This window comes from Aquila chrysaetos, chromosome 17 (assembly GCF_900496995.4).
Source record: "Aquila chrysaetos chrysaetos chromosome 17, bAquChr1.4, whole genome shotgun sequence".
NCBI classification, from domain to species: domain Eukaryota; kingdom Metazoa; phylum Chordata; class Aves; order Accipitriformes; family Accipitridae; genus Aquila; species Aquila chrysaetos.
The window spans coordinates 19,618,547-19,635,789 of NC_044020.1; the positions used below are offsets into that span (position 1 = coordinate 19,618,547).

General features: G+C 41.2%; 1 protein-coding gene across 1 annotated transcript in view; it reads left to right on the forward strand.

Moving 5' to 3' along the window:
* The window catches only part of IRAG2 (inositol 1,4,5-triphosphate receptor associated 2), a 40,038-nt gene that overhangs the window by 21,873 nt on the left and 922 nt on the right, over positions 1 to 17,243 (forward strand). Inside the window, 19 exon segments of the mRNA XM_030040880.2 lie at positions 742 to 807; positions 1,848 to 1,956; positions 3,096 to 3,243; positions 4,054 to 4,135; positions 7,576 to 7,622; positions 7,706 to 7,770; positions 7,900 to 8,016; positions 10,176 to 10,258; positions 10,398 to 10,470; positions 11,287 to 11,341; positions 11,428 to 11,455; positions 12,020 to 12,160; positions 12,595 to 12,729; positions 13,561 to 13,708; positions 14,616 to 14,659; positions 15,322 to 15,399; positions 15,504 to 15,568; positions 15,983 to 16,084; positions 16,258 to 16,362. Of these exon segments, the coding sequence (XP_029896740.2) occupies positions 742 to 807; positions 1,848 to 1,956; positions 3,096 to 3,243; positions 4,054 to 4,135; positions 7,576 to 7,622; positions 7,706 to 7,770; positions 7,900 to 8,016; positions 10,176 to 10,258; positions 10,398 to 10,470; positions 11,287 to 11,341; positions 11,428 to 11,455; positions 12,020 to 12,160; positions 12,595 to 12,729; positions 13,561 to 13,708; positions 14,616 to 14,659; positions 15,322 to 15,399; positions 15,504 to 15,568; positions 15,983 to 16,084; positions 16,258 to 16,362 (1,691 nt within the window).

Here is a 17,243-nt window from a genome sequence, read left to right on the forward strand (position 1 = left end):
TAGAACCTAACAGGTGTGGTGTTGGTCTTTGCTGTAAGCTGTTGTTGGTGATCATATCAAATGGGGCTGAGGGAAGCTTTCCCTGATGCATTGGTGTAATTTGTCCCCCACAATCAGCCCTCTCTTCCGCAGACAGTCTTGAAAACAAATGTTTAAAATTTTGTAATAAAATATTTTTCAGTATCCAGATACTGGAATAGGCAGTGAAACAGTTATTACCTTTGTGCCCCTCTGTGGAAATATGTTGAAAATTATATAACTCTGGTGTGCTTTGCTTTGAATAAAAATACTTTCTTCAAGTTTGGAAGGGGGTGGAGGGGGAGACATTGTGGGAAGACTTTTTTTTTTTTTTTCCCCTCAAACAGCTCTAGTAAGGAACGCTATAGCTCAGGGTCTGAACGGTCTGGATTTCACATAGAATAACAAGATATTTATAAAGACAAAGAGAAGATCCTAAAATGTATCCTAGGCTGTAACAGGGGCATCAGAGGAGCAGAATCAAAACTGTGGACCAGCTGCATGTGAATAAAACTGGTGTTTGTGCATAAAGGTCTGCAGAATTAAAGGCTGAAAGTAGCAAGGGGAAACAACTGCATAGTTTTTCTGATAGCTGATAATAGTTCAATTAGAAAGATAAAATTCCATTTTGTTCATAATTAGTAGTAGTGTTCCTTCTCTTTTTTTTTACCTTTTTTTTTTCTTCTACGCCTGCTGCCTTGAACTATTTCTCTAATGCAACAGTGCTGTGCAGAGTTAGAATCTGACTACAGTCTGCTGCCCGCACCAGCTGAGCCACTAAAAGGGAAGGTAAGTGTGCTTGCTATGACCATTGCTGAGCTTGTTTAAAATGTGATACTAGTTCTGTTTGTTCTTAATTTTTTTTTCATGACCTAAAGGAATTAAATAACTTTCCTTGTGAGAAACTTTGCGAAGTTAAACATTCAATAAAAATAATTTGAGGTACATATTTATGTATATGCATGCACATGAATACACACATACAAAAGTATATTTAAAATTTTATTGCAAAACCAGTTTCTTATTGCTTGTGAACAGTCACTGTGACAAAATACAGGCATTTGATGAATTGCATTCTGAGAAGGATCAGAGGCTGAAGATGGGGCTACGTCTTCCAGTTTCTTTTCCATTTTTCATCACTTAAGCAACATTAGGTTAAGTGCATCTGTGTTAAGTGTTGCTTCAGAAGCTTCCTCTAGCCATCTTCAGATGACATCTCTTCAGCACTAAAGAGCAAGTGGTGTGCATTCAGGGGCAGGGGGTGGCGGGGACAGTGATTTGTCTCCATGCAGCGAGCTGGAGCTGCCCTCCTGCTCCTGCTGCGGGAAATCTGACCTGTGTGGCAGGTGCTGGACACTGGACAAATGTTCCCCTTCTCAGGCTGTCCGGTTGGCTTGGCTCGGCTGAAAGGGTTGGTTTGGGTTTGGTGGTTTTTTTTGTTTTTTTTGTGGTGGTTTGCTGTTTATTTGGGTTTTGGTTTGGGGGGGGGGGGGGGGTGTTTTTTCACGGGGTTTGGTTCATTATTTGGGTGGTATTTTTGGTTCTCCTGTCCTGCTCATCTTGCCTGGTTTTGTAGTATCTAGTTCCAGGCCTAGCTTGAACCAATATGTCTGTTGCAAATATAAAGTTGAATTATTCTACCTCTTACTGTATCTGTTCTGCCCATTAAGGGTGTCAGCTTTTCTAGACAAAAAAGCAACAGATGATGTATTTGTATAACTGTTAGTATTACATTATGCAGATGCAACTGTGCGTGTGTGTGGGAAGTTGGTGGTATTAATGTATTCAGCGTGATTGAACAATAGCAGCACTTTCTATTTTTCAATTAGCAGCTCCATTGCTCTAAACAACTGTGGAGCGAAGGACCCACCTTGTGCACCAAACTTCCCAGGACACTGCCCTTGGATATTTCACGCTGGCATAGTACACCTCTGCTAGGTAAGACCTGGTGGTGTTGGCCGTTTTTCTGTGTCTCTCCTGAAATATAGGAAGAGTTGATAGAACAGTATCAATGGCGCTAAAAGTGCTGGTAGAGCATGAAAAATCTATTGTTGGCTTTAGGTTATTTCTGCATGTAATCCAGGAGGCTGAACCACGTTTATAATGCTTGCAGTGAAAGGCCTGAAAAGGTGACTGTATCAACCTAATAGGAGTCCCCAAAAGCTTAAGGAACTATTGGTATAAAGCATACATCCAGGTATATTCCTGACAAGATGCTTGCCAGTCTGGATCAAGAGGGCTTGAGTTATGTTCTTCCTATTCACTCTGACTGGCACACACTGAGATAGCAAGTGATGAACTGCTACTTTGCTGCTGAGCTGAGGTCAGTTCTGGTTTAAAAACTTGAACAGGTAACATAGCTACAGAGAATCAATTAATTTTATTTGTTGATTTCTCCTGCATTCATAAGGTGTTTGTAGTTCCCTGCAATTCTCAAGCCTTACAAGTATTAAAAACAACCACTGACAGACGTGCATTGCAATGCCACAGAACTGCAGATTGCATTTGGGATTTTACAGACAAAGTGTTTCTTCCAGCAGTAAGCTGGTACAACACAGAGTCTCTTCTCACACAAACTGAAAAATGCTCAAATGTAATTCTATGCCATACTGGGGGAAATGGAAGAAGATCTTGCTTGACTGCACGTGCTCCTTATAAGAGCACTGCTGCTCTGAAAGGGCTGTTTCAGTGGACAAACTCAGAGAGTTCTTGCAACTTGCTGTAATGTCACGATCCAGCCACAAATAAGGCAGGTATTCTCGGCTTGCACCAATTGAGTATTGGTACAAAAAAGATGATCTATTTCCCAGCCCTCTACAACAAAGCTGTCCCACATGGAAGTTTCCATAACCTGACTGATGGAATAATCCCCATCCTCAGGTGCTGCAGACTCTCCATCTACAAAATATGTTAAGGCTGCATAACCTACCCTTTCATACCAAGATAGAAGCTGCTTTATTATAAATCTGTATTTGGTTGGTCTGCTTCTTGATTATTTTAGACTCAGTCAAAAACTGATGTAATTAAATCCAACTTTGCCCATGACTGCCACCCTTCACACTTGTCTCTCTTAACAGATGCTCTGACCTTGGAAACCTCATGCCCAAATAACTCTTCTGTGCACAGCTGGGATCGGCCTTGCAGACAGAGCTCTGGCACCTGCACACTTGAAACCCGCAATCTGCAACACGCGTCCACTTCAGATGTGACGTCAGTGGGGTGCAAGTAAGATGGCAGAACTACCTCTTTGGGGCGAAGGGTGGAAGAGTCCACAGGATCTAGCAGGTTCTAAGGGAAAGTTCTATCCCCAGCACATGCTGACTTCAACAGCAGAACGTCTCTTATATACTGGACACTCAGAGGTCAGCTAATGGTGCTGTGGGGTAACATTTTGCTTCTATTCACAAAAATAATATTAAAACTTTTTACTGAGACTGTTGGTATGACCACCAGCCAAATACAGTGATGGCATTTCCATTTCATGGCTGGAGAACTGAGGCATGAGGTAGGTATTCTTGTGTCTATTTTCAGTGTTTAACTCACAACTGACACTCCCATTTAGGAGCCAAAAGCCTATTGGCTTTGAGGAGTTACTTTTTTTTTTTTTTTCAGAGTTTAGAGCAGGAATTCTGAGGTCTTTGCTTGTCAAGCTGCCTCCTTAGATCTTTAAAATAGAGATTGAACTGCTTAAGATTGTGAAAGCTAGCTATTGTCAGTGAATATTTTAAAAGATAAGGATGTTCCTGAAGATGCAGAGGCAGACAGTCTGCAGCAAAAGACTCGGCAGCTCTTGAAGATTTTGCCACTGGTTTTCTGTAGAATTGTGCAATGTGGAGGAGGTTGGGAGGAGGACTGGTGGTGGTTCTTGCTGTTCGGGGGAGGGATTGGTGGTTAGTGATGAATTTGTCTTTCTCTGAGACACCAGCTGTCTGACTATACAGATAGTGGTGACTTCAGTTGTTACGTGCTTAAGGAAAACGGGCAATGTAGCTCGCTGTTGTTTGGGCAATATGCAAATAAAATGTGTATTGCCAGGTGGAAAATATGCTCTGCTGCTAACTATACTGATGCAGACCTTCCTGTTTCCATTACAATGACGGACTCTTCACTTACTGAGGTGAGTGCTGTCTCTGATGCCCGAGATGTGGTTTTGAACGGGTTCAAGTATTTAGGGCCTTACTCAGGCCCAGATCCAGAAGCTATAAATTGGCACTGCTCCAAGGTGTAATACTGTAGTTATAGACCTAAATGTCTTGATGTTCACATGCATCTGGGTCATGCTTTTAGCTGGGGAGTATTTTAAACATGGCTTCAAGGCTTGAGACAGTGCTGTTTCTGTAGTAATACTCAGTTCTGCCAGGGAAGTCTGAGTGATTTTGCTCTTTTTATCCACCTGCAAGAAGCCACAAGATGTTTTAGTTGTGAATGCTGCCTTTCTCTGCACTTTCTCCCACAGCTGCCATGTAACAGCTGAAAAACGGCATCTTTGCTGTGTGAAAACTTTCCTTCAGCTGATGTGCTCAGATATGCCTTCCCTGCTGTATTGAGCCCTGCATCCACAGCTTGAGCTGTCAGCTGGCCTTCTCATGGCGACAGCAAGATGAGCTGCAGCTCAGTGCTCAGTCTCACAATACCGACTACTGAAATCTAGACCTCAGCCCTGCCACACAGGGCTTCTAATTAGTTTTACAAATGCCAGTGTTGGTGGTGATGATGGAAGAATATTGGTCAGTGGTTTCTGTGAACCTGGAAATAACCTTTGCAAGACTGGTGAGCAGGCAACCTCAGACCTACCCTAGCAGGTGTGTGGTACCTGCAAGTGCAGCAGTGGTCTGGTTGTAGTGGCAAATCAAGGCAGAAAGTGCAGTGAGGGTAAAAACTAAGAGTGGTGGGGACTGTCTGTTTAAGCACGCTGCTCGGTTGGGGTAAAGCAGGTGAGGAACTCAGTTTGTGCTGTTACTACTTAAGCTACCTTAAAGAGGATCATCTCAAGCGCTCTTGCTTTATCCAGTCCTATCACAGCCTTGCAAAGTTGTCTGAAATGCCTGTGCTTCATTGCTCTGGAGCTTTCTGTAACTACAGCTGGGCTCAGAAATGTCATTTTCCATTTTTGCCTCTTTTTTTATATAAAAAAACTTTCCATGTGAGTATTCTAGAGGGGGAAAATGAAAATGTTAAAGCTTGCCCCAGAGAAAAGGCAAATGGGCTGTGTCCAGTAACTGTTCTAAAAACTGTGACGTGCAGCAAAATTTGAATATCCTTGTTTAATAGGAAAAGTCTCCCTAGTTTTTTTTTATTATTATTACACTGTGGTTGCAGATATGTTTGAGCAGATCAAGCCCTTCAGCATGTAAGTAACTGAAATTATTTTGTCAAAACATTGTCACTGTATGAGTTTAGGGGATATTTATTAAAGGAGCTCTTGTGAGAGGCAGATGAAGCTTGAGCTTTTTATACTTGTTTGCATTTATAAATGTGAAAGTTGTATCACAGTCTAAAAACCAGATGATAGGCATTCCAAATGTTATTGCTTGTTTGGGAGGAGTTATACAAGACTGGCCAGAATTTGTCTTATGATAGAGAATCCTTGTATTATTATGCTAATCGAAGGGATGGAGGAGGAAAAAGTGGTTAGGGTTGTACTGCAGGATCTTCTTTGACACAATCCTTTTACTAGGAAGAACCACCACTCTCTAATGCCCTGTGCAAACAGATTTTATTAGGAAATCTAGAATGCAAGGGGTTTTGTTGTTGTTTCTCTTTAAGAGTACCCTGTGCAATCCAGGGGAGCTCACAATCCTAATAGTCAGTATGGGGTTTTAAAAACTGAATTGAGGATTTTCCTTCACTGGAAACAGAAACCACTGACCATGTGATTACCTGGCGAGGGAAGGGCATGTAGAATAATGTATCACTTTAGTCAGTTCCAGGTGTTGCAAGGGGTTTTTTGTTTGTTTGGGTGGTGGGAGGTGTGTGTGTGTTTGTTTTAAAAGCCCTTTAGATTTCTTTTGTTTTCATTCCAACATGCTATTCATTTTCACCTTCTCCTTCCCCAATACTCCTGTAGACCTAATGGCCTGAACAAGGCAAACGCAATGTTGTACTTCCTTAAGCTTGATAGAGAATTCAAATAAGAATAAAAATAGCCTGGATTTGCATTAGAGGAAACATCCAGCTGGCTGGGGCAAGGCTCTGTGAGTGCAGTCGAGCTCTGATGGGTGGGCGAGCAGAGAGGAGAGGGAAGGCACTTACCGATGCTGGGAGCAGTCAGTTGCTCGCAGAAGTGACTGGGGGCCTTGGTCACCTCCTTTTCTACTTTGCTGGGTTTCTTGGGTCCTTTGAAGAGGTTTGAGGGAGTAGGGAAGATACCAGAACATAGGTGATCGCTCGCTCGTATGGTTTTTCTGTTGTTGTCGCAGTACCCTCCCCTCCCAACTTCAGTAGTGCTCTTAGACACATGATATGTAGGGAGCTACCCAACGCTGGCTAATTTCATACCTTCTCTGCTTGGAGACGGGTGGGTTTTTTTGGTTTGGGGTTTTTGGTTGGTGTGGTTTTTTGTTGTGTTTTTTTTTTTTTTTTTTTTTTTTTTTTTTTCTATTCAGCACTCCTCTTCAGCCGTGGGTGGAGTTCATCAAAAGTCATTACCGACTTAACCCTTTAAACCTCCATTTCACCCTGTATTTTCACCCATAAAGAGAGACCAATCTATCAATTGAATAAGCAAGCTGGAGTTATCCAGGGTGAAATGAGGAAGAGGGATATTTTCCATTCAGTATCTCCCTTGCCATATTAAAAGACTTAAGAGGATGTTGTTTTTGTCTGTGACGTGATAAGACTCGGGTCCAGAACAGCACTCTAGTGGCTAAAGGAACATGAGCAAAACTATGTACCAGCTTTTAACTGCTTAATTCCTCTCTGCTGTTTGCATACTGTCCTGGAGGAGGCCTGAAGCCTACTGAAATGGATAGGTAATTGTTATATATAATATTGAAAACTAGTGTCATTCAAAGACAGACACTAAAACGTACAACGCAACATGCAAGTTTTCTGCATTCTGGATCATCTGCTCAGTTGAGCTGTTAATAGTAACGCTTTTATTTACCTAAACAAGTCTGACGTCTATAGCCAAGTGAAGATCTGTGTAACTCATTCGTAGGGTTTGAGGTCAAGACCTTGAAAATTGATATATCTTGATGCACAGCATTAAGATAGGACAATGGTGTGGTAACACATGCATTGGTCACTTGAAAATGTGTGTTAGAAGCAAAACATGAAGTGAGGAACCAAAATACATCTCTAAGTATGATATTCCTGAGATGAGATTTCTGCAGAAACATAGTTATCACTCCTAATGATGATAACATGCTAAGCTACATACTTTATGTGTGGATGGCTTTAGACTAGCAGATGAATCTGCATGCACTTACCATCTAGTTCTTCACTGCTGAAATAGTTTAGGTACAGCTGGGGGAATTATTAAAACCTTGACATACAAATTTTCTACTTGCACGGCTACTGTTTCCCTGATACTAACTCTTCTCTCTTTCCGTTAAGATTGACGGTGGAGAGCCAGCACTACCAGCCAGTCTGATCCCATCCAGGTCAGGTTTTGTGCAAGCTTGTAAAAGCCTTTATCAAGATTGTGTAATATGGATGAGTAACTGAAAGAATTTTGTTTTGGCAGTGATCACTTAACATCACCCCAAGAAGTTCTTACATTCTCTGTGGAAAGCAGTGCACCAGTGACGGGTAAGCACTTAATTTGGGGCACAGGTGTATGAACTTTTTGCACTGAAAGTGTTGGAAATAGGTATGCTCAAGTCTGCACACTTACAGCACAGTAAGAGCTCTGTCTTCTGTTGCCTGATATATTTGTAGGCTGCCTTGTTACAGAGGAAAAATCACCCAAGTGCTCACGTGAAAGAGAGGAAGATGTGCCAACTTCTGTAGCAATGGAGAAAAACAACGATAAGGATCCAGCTGGTCCTGTATCAGGTACAGTAACTGCTGCAGCACACTGGCACTCACACAGTGAGGAAAGGGCTTGCTTCCAGCACATCTTTGAAGTGAGGAAGCTGACTAAGAAAAATAACTTGAGGACAACTTGTGATTTTCTGTTGTACATGCTTTGGCCTGCGAGTTGTCTCAACCCTCTCTGAAACTCTGAGTAGGCATAAGGCTTTACCTACTTGCAGGAAGCCAGTAGAGTACAGCACTGCAAGAAGTAAACATGGAATAGCTTAGTGAAATACTGATGCTTGCTCAGCTGGCAAAACATTGTGTGGGTACTAAACCCCAGGCAATTTGGGGAGGAGAGAGAATGTTTTTATGCCTTTAAAAAGTTTAGTGACACAGCTAGGCAAAAGAACCCTTTCCTCGCTTTCAAAACTGAGGCTTAGTGCACAAGAAGCTGGGATGGGTCAAGAGGAGGGATGAGGATAGAGGCCTTTGCGTATGGATCTGTCTCTTGCTATAGCCATAAACACCCGGAAGAATTATTCTTCCTAGATCTGATGGTGTTTCTTCCACTTAAAAACTAAAAGCAAAACAAAACTGAAGTAAACGTACACAGGTATTTAAGCTATTTTAAAAAAAGCTGATCTGAATAACCAGCACAGAATATGTGGGCATGCTTCTTTGTAACCATTTTTTAACATTTACCTAAACATAAGACTTTTTGTCGTCATTTCTTGTTTGGTTTTGTTTCTTTCTTTAGTACTATCTTCCTGAAATCTAATTCAGTCCCCTCACTTAAACATTATTTCTTTCTACTAGTTTGCCTCTACTGTTAATTTTCATATGTGGTCTCGGTGCCTTTGGCAAGGAGGAAACAGATATGCAAAACAGATCAGAAAGAGTCCAAACAGCTTTAAAGTCTGAGAATCCTGCTGCCTGTTGTACATCTCTGAATAGAAAGTGTTTCTAGTATTAGAACAGATACACTGATGAATCTCCACTTGTGGTTTTCACTAGTACCACACAATGTCTCGTAAAGGTGCTTGGGAGCCAGGTCAGATATGCAGGGCTGCTGCAAAAATCAGTAGGGACAAAAGGGAGTGCTAAGCAGAGGTGGTTGTTCATGTGAAGGATGAAAAGAGAAAGCACTTCAAACCTGAAGGTGGTTTTTTGTTTTTGCTTTTTTTCCTGTGCCATTTCTTTGGCTTGCATCTCTCTGTGTGTGTGTGTATGACTACATAAACAGAACAGGAAAAAAAAAAACCCTCTAGATGTTCTAAGAGGTATAAATATCTACCAGGGTTACTGCTACACAAGAAATTAGGTGCCTCTCAGACTTTGTTCAGTTTCTTAAATATTTTCCTTTTTAAATCTTCCTGGAGGTTATTTTTGCTTGCTTTAAAGCTTTTCTAAATTGCAGCACTTGAAAGTTTGTGTTGTATTTGAACTGGCATCATCAGTTCCTGAAGTTATCAGTTGTTCATCACCACTCATCTTCTGGGGAAAAAAATTGTTTTGTTGGCTCTATCAGCACCCTGCTAGTTCCATTTTTAGGCACAAAGGACAGTCCAAGTGGCAGACTATGTCTGAAGCTTATGGACACCTGAAATACCACAACTGTATGCATTTCATGACCTGGTTGTGCTCAAGCCTCTCTGTAACAGAAGAGCATCTCTTTCTTGACTTCATCTGATATTCTGTAACATGAAAGAAGAGAATTACAAATACTCATCACTTCTCCTGTTAAGTCTGTGTATGGTTTGGTGGGTTTTTTTTTTACATATTCCTGTGTTTATAGAATTCCAAATAAAAATTAATTATAAACTGTCTCTTTAAATAGCAAACAAACAAAAAACCTCCTGTGCTGCTAGCAAAATAATGAAATTCATTTATCCAAGGGAATATTACTGTAACTCTTACGACTTCTACTAGAGCAACTACAACCAGGAGTAACAATCTCACTTGTAGACACGTAACACTTCTTATTTGGCTTGGAAAAAAATCCAATATAATTATCATCACACTTCTTCCTTTATGTCTTTATAGTGTTCTTTGTGGCTGCCTCTCCTTCTTAATGCCCTCTCCTGGCATTTGCTGCAATTTCTTTTAGACCTGTTGGTCCATGGCTAGTATGCTGGGTGTTGCAGTCTTGTTTTGGTTTTGCCATTACATTTGGTTTTGGGAATGTTTCTCCCCAGGAGCAGATCTGACCAAGAAGGAATTCTGCCCCGTAATGGAAGAACACAAAACTGCATTTCGAAATGTTTTAAAGCAAGATCTGGTAAGAGTCCTAGTGACAGGGGAACATTGAACTGGTTTGCCTGAGCAGTGACAAAGAAAAATACTGCTGGAGGGGCCAGGCCCCACCAGTGGTGTTGTGGCTGCTCCCTTGCTATAACTACTCTCTCATATGCCTTTAGGAGGTGGACCAGGAAAAGAAAAGTAATAAAGAGCAGAGTGAGGAAGCACCAGCCGTGGTTCCCAGTAGGAAAGGTAAGAGGTTTTTTGCTGAACACATCTGTGTAACTCACTGGAGGACATGCCTTGGTCACCTGTGTCGAGGGCTGTGTAAAGATGTGCAGAGAGCTCCCTGCCCCACACCAATTATTATGAGGGGTTTTTGTTTTAAGGAATAGTAGATGCAGTAAGAGATCAAAATGGGTTAACGGTGGAGAGAAGGAAAACATTATCGTGCAAAACCTGCTTCTCTGATTTCTACAGATACTGATTTAACCAGCTCCATCTTCCTCTAGACAGGAGGGAAAATTTCTTAGACGTTGCATAGGAGTTGGAATATTTGAAACAGTTCTGGTGTGCCTGCCCTCCCCACGTATTTGTAAAGCAGTATCCTTTGTACTAGCTAGAGTTTGGGGTAATATGATATAGACAAGCAGGGTGATGTTTCTACTGAACTGTGCTTAGATGTCTCTGCTCTTCTAATCACCTCACCTTTTGCCTTTGGAGTTCTCTAAAAGCTAGTGATGTAGTAAGTCGTGTAACATCCTGAACCTACAGGCTGGGGACTTAAACCAAAACCTATATTTAATCATTCCTGTACTAATTAAATGCCAGTTGAAGCCAACTAAACAACTAACTCTTGGGGCTTTATACAAATGACAGTGCTGTGCTGTCTTACTGACACTAACCCTAATGTACTCTGAGGTACACAAATTGGTTTTAGTGGCAAGAGCTTAACACTGGAAATCTTTAACAGTGGCTTCTGCTGGAGCTTAAAAGACTTTCACAGGCTGTTTGGGGGGGGGCTGTGTTTTCACTTTTGTCTGAGAACTTTTTTTCCTCTCTTCTCAGGGAGTTCACCTACTGCAGGTGGCATTAAAGCAGATAAAACAAAGCAAAATGAGCTGTAAGTGCTTTGACTTTCAATGATCACCTGCAGGTATGAATTTAAAGCTGCAGTCTGTTACATGATTGCTTTTTCTCATCCTACAGTGACTCTCCTAATGAGAAAGAAGTGGAGGTAAGTCTCAACTGCTTGTATCCTTAAGTTTCTCAGACAACAGGAAGATCTTGTCGATAAGCCCTGATTAATATCTTGTCCTATATAAAACAATGGTGCTGAGTAGCTTAAAGTGGGTGTATTTCTATAAATTGGCTTCTTAAATCTGTCTTTCCAAGCCCAATAGAAAATTTGGAAGGGATGGGATGGGAAAAGGTGGAAATCTGTAAAACTGAACAAAAGATTTCTCACTACTGAAACATTTGTTTGCAAGCTTGAAGGAGCTTAGCTGTGACCTCCTCCCAGGCAGAATGTGCTGATTTAAGACAGTTTTGTCAAAAGACGCAGATGGCACTCTGCGTGCTGCCAGGATATCACCTATTCTGGCTGCAAATTATTTTCCCCATCACTACAGATGGGAAGACGGGCTTTGTGGAAGTGGGCCATGTTTGCTTTCTTTTCTGTATCTCTCCTGTAACTTTGTTCGTGGCATATAGTCCCAAATGTCATGTCAGTATCCAATTCTACTTTAAAAGCTTCTGCATCACTTGGATTGTTCTGAAATCTTTTCCTTTCCCACAACAGGCTGAATTTCTGAGGTTGTCTTTAGGTTTTAAATGTGACTTGTTTACCTTGGACAAGAGAGTGAGGCTTGAAGAAAGGTCCCGAGACTTGGCTGAAGAAAATTTGAAAAAGGAGATTACAAATGCTTTAAAGATGTTAGAGGTTAGTATTGGCCAAGGCTGGTAGGGTGGATGGGATGAATGGTTGTAAAAGTGTCTGTCTTAATACGGCTTTTTTTTTTGATTTGTGTGTGTGTAATATGTTATAAGCAAATCTGAACGAAGTTCTTAAGTGATGCGCTCAAAATATGAGAGACTTTGCATTTGAGGGGTAGCCTTCATCTGCTCAGGCAGTGGGGAAATTTTCTATTGCACACGTGCTGGGCAAAAGCCCCTGTCTTCAGCTGATTTTATGCTAGGTAAGCTGAAGTCTCTGCCCACTGGAGGTCTGTATCCAAGTTACACTGACCGAGGATATGTTGGCTGCTTATCTTGTGACTGTGTGGGCCTAAACACAACTCCTCACTGTCATCAGTTGGGTTCACCCTCTTTTCTCTACTAATAGCTCACACTTTTTCTTATCAATATGCCTCTTAGGCTTTAGTTCCTTTGTGTGAAGAAGATAACCAAGCGCAGGAGATTATTAAGAAGTTGCAGAAAAGCTTGCAGTTCCTTAGCCAGTATGCAGCCCGAGTCGCCAGTAGAGCAGAGATGTTGGGGGCTATTAATCAGGTAACTGTTTCCATGTAAATGTATTTTGTACAAAGTTAAAAGCTTCTAGATGCAAAAGGGATAGCAGTATCTGTCTGCTAGGCTGCTGATTCCAGAATTAGATTTGAGAACCTCATGTATTTAATGCAGACTGACCAGTACGGCTTAGTCCTGGCTTTCTCTTCTCAGATCACTGTTTGTATTGTTGTAAGGAATGTCAGGCACTGAGAGCAGCTACATTGCACTAGCATTGTGCAAAAACACACAACAGAAATATGGTCCTGATTTAAAACAAAATGCAAACAAACAAAAAATCAAAATAAGAATTTGCAGCAGAGGGATCTATACAGTAGAGAGCACAAGAATGCAGTGTGGTAATAGTCTTGATGCTCTAATGGTATTTCTGTACCTTATGGAAAGGGCAGCTAATAAGCTAGATCTATGGAAATTTACAAAGACCTGCTCAAATGTTATGTGTCATTGTGTATAATGCTAAAGAACAGCATGAAAATATGACTTGGCAATACTAGCAAATGCGTGGTGGCAGCTGAGACTGTAGATCAGAGAAAGATGAGGAGGAGTTATAAGGGCTCAGAAAATGAAGACCAATTTATTTTGGGATAAGAGTAATCACTGGAGAAATGAGACCTGTGTATCTTGGGCATGTGTTGGGAGATGGGCTGTAGTGAAACTTTGAAAGGGTGGATGAAAATGAGAGGATGTTGCATCATGGTGCTACAAAATAAGAGTAGATGGCTAAGTAAGGGTGGTGGGAAATCTTAAACTCTAAACATGATGCAGTTCCTCAAATAGCCACTTCTTTTCCTACTGCTGTTGCACTTGCTCTGTTAGGAAAGCCGTGTCAGCAAGGCTGTGGAGGTAATGATTCAACATGTAGAAAACCTGAAGCGCATGTATGCAAAAGAACATGCAGAACTTGAGGAGCTGAAACAGGTCCTGCTCCAGAATGAGAGATCTTTTAATACTCTTGGAGATCGAGGTAACTAAGAAAAGCTGCTTTGTCTTTCCTCTTTCTAGCACCTGCCAGATAGACCCTTATCTAGTTGAAGCTTAACATGTTAGGTGGAGGGGCTATATGAGTGTTGTATTTCCTTTCCTAAAAATAGAGGAAAAAAAATAGCAATTTACGAACAGTATTAGAAACAACTCTCAGAAGTTGGACTTGTATGTAAACTGTCATGAATCTCGGGGTGGGGGGCAACATTGAAAGTATGCAGTAATGTTCTGGCTTTTAGAAAAGTGCATTGCATGTGGTGGTGATAATCTTATTCCTTGTGAGCAGTAAATTTGGGTGCTCACTTATGCTGGAGTGTTGCCAGTAGCTATTTCTAGGTAGCTGAGCTTTGACTGCTCTCTACAGATGCTTCCTGCTCTTTTCTAAATACAAATTACAGACTCTGTAAGTGCAGGTGCTCTGAATTTCCCCCTCTAAGCAGATGGTACAGTGGTCACGTTTTCAGATGGCACTGTGCACTTGTGGCTTTGCCAGAGAAGTATTAAATTCTTCTGAAAAATAGAGCATGTACTTTAAAAGCAGAAAGGTCAGTCTTACACACCAGGAAAATCCTCACAGGAGCCTTCTGAATCACAAGCTATTCCTTCCTGACTGTAAAAGATTGTCCTGTAATAGGACACTGCCTCAATATTAGAAGAATATATTTAACGATAGCAACAGAAATTGATGCTTGTAGAGCATGTATAATGTGTGAATATTATGAACTTATCTAATGAAATAGAGAGCTTTTTCCTGAAATCTCATTTCTGCTTTCCAAGAGTACTCTGATACACTCTTTGCTTAAACAGACACTGCAAAAAGTCAGACCTTTAGTTGCAAATAAAGCTCACGGCATTCCTGTAAGCCTTTCTGATGTTTGATCTCTTCACAGATGAATCTACAAATAAAAAGCTACCAAATGCTTTTAACTTTAAGGTAATGGCCCTTACAGCCTAACATGAAATTTCAAGTGTGTTGTTAAGTGTGTGTGTTCTGTGTTTTTCTTTGCTTTGTCATTTGCTGGTGCTCTGCTACATGCTTGACTCGGTGGTTTTCTGTCTCAAATATGGGCTGATGACATCAAACATGAGGATATGTTCAATCACCCCTACCCCCCCCCCAAACCCAAGGGAACTGCATGTAGTCCCACTTAGAAAATGACGTGTTCACAGAAGCTGAAATGGCTGTGCTGTCATGCAGTGGTTAAGAAATATTGTTCACATGTTGTTCTCTCATTGGGGTTACAGAAAAAGGATTTAGCATGGAAACACTAAAAAAAAAAAAATAGGTGGGAGCAATTGACTGTAGGAATTCCTGTGAGCACCATTAGGGGAATTTAGACACATTCAGTTTTGGTATTTTGCTGGAAGCTGTGTAGCCAGCCTCACTTCAAGTGCTTGCGGGGGGGAAAGCAGTTAATGTGGAAAAATACTGCTTTAAAGAATATGATTTGATTCTTTTCTGTGTGTTACTTCAAGCTAAGTATCAACATCTATTTTGTTTTATACAGTTTGTATAAAAACAGATGGTATTTTATGTGATCAGTGAGTAATCCAGTCATTCCTTGATAGAGTCAGTAATGCCTCTTATTTGTATAGCCATCATCATCCCTACGAAGAGTTAGCATTGCAACATTGCCTCGGAGTGCTGGAAGTGCAGGTATTGGGTTGCCGCTGGTAAGTAAGGGCTCCCAGATGGTGAGGTGCTTTACCTTCTCAAAACTGGCTGGGCTGAAGCATGAAAATGCCAATGCAGTAAGTGTGTCAAACTTCTTCTCTAGGCCCAACTCCATGAACCTGATGGAGATGAACGGAGTGATAAATTCAACAGGAGATCAAGCAGTTGGTAAAGTTACTTGGCCTTGTCTTTGAATACGGTTAAATTTTCAACTCGAACTGTGTATTAAGCAGCTTATGGAGCATCTTGAGGCATAATAACATTTAGGCTGCATCTTTCACATTAATTTTATGTGCTTCAGTGGGTAAATGAGCCTTTGTGACTAAATGTTACAGCTTTTTTTTTTTTTTTAAATTACCTTGACTGTTTTGCATTAGAACTAGAATATGAAAACTAGGCAGCTGCCATTGATGGATTTGGTTTAAAAAAAAAAAAACAAAACAAACCTTTAATTTCAGGCAACTAATTTTGAAACTTATTTGTCTAAGGCCTACTCAAGCGAGTAGACTGCTGTTGAATTTCTAATTTCCTGCTATATATCTGATGGGGAAATTAAGACAAATTTTTTTTAAAATATGACAGGGGGCGACTAGGAGCAAAGCAAAATGAGAAGCGTCCTTCACTACAGCGGTTCATTAGCACCTATTCCTGGGCAGAGTATGAAGATGAACATTCTGAAACAAAGTAAGTTTAACAGCAACTTCCTTCAAGGTGTGTGTGCGGGGTTGGTTGGTTTATTTTTAATGAACTCTCAACTGTCCACTGCCTGATCAGGGCTATAAAGTCAAGCTACTGTGAGCTCTGTCAGATTGAATGCTTGATGGAAAAGCTTTGGAACTGCTGATGTTTGCTTACAGAAATGAGCCATCAGAATCACCTGCTGAAGTACAAGAACCACCATCCAGGAAGGAAAGTGTCTCTGAAAAAGGAAAATATTCATCAAGATGGAACCTAGAGTCAGTGTAAGTTTTCTCACATCATCGTGAAGTAAAGCAATGTTTGGGTGGTGGACGTGGGAAGAGGAAGCAAAGCTGTACCTTTGGTTTGGTTGTTAATGCCCATTTCTTAAACAAAGCAGCTGGGAATGAGTGATCTCAGGTGCCAGAGACTTGCCCCCCAGGGATTCATTACCTCACCATTTAGGATGAGGTAAAGAGAGGCCTCATGCTATGATCCCACCTCTTTTGGTTGCTCTGTGACAGCTGTTATAGCTAGGCTACTAGGTCATGCTAGCATGTACTCTTGTAAAAATGACCAAGGATTTGAGGCCTGTGCAAAACTTACTAGCAGCCTTGGTACACACTGAGGCGCAAGTAGTTATCAAGCCTAACTCCAGACTATTGCAGCTAATTTCTCTGAATATTTTAAATCAAGAAAGAGAGTGCTGTCCTAAACCAGTATCCCCTGGAAGCCCCTCCCTTACAGGAAAGGAGGTCTGCTGTCTCTGCAGAAGAAACTGTTTATTCCGTATGAATGTACAAAGCTAAGCCTCCCCTGTGAGCCTTCCTGATCAAGGGGAGACAAGACAATTATGCTAGTGTGTAGAAGTGAGAAGACAACAAAAACAAATATGATTTTTTTTCCTATTGTTTGATAAAGGATGGAGGTACCCAATGTCATGAGAGGTCTAGGATTTGGATAACCAGTGAGGGTACAACTTCTCCCTAACCTCAAGGAAGGCACCAAAGCCCTAGAAAACAAAAGCCCTACACTTTCAGTGCTTTCTACAAGCAAGATTTCTTGATTATCTGCAAGGCAGCTTTGTGAATCCTCTTCAGAAACTGTGTGTGGTACAGAGAGCATGGGTGGCCTTACAAGCTGGGTCAGTCACCTAAATAGCTTA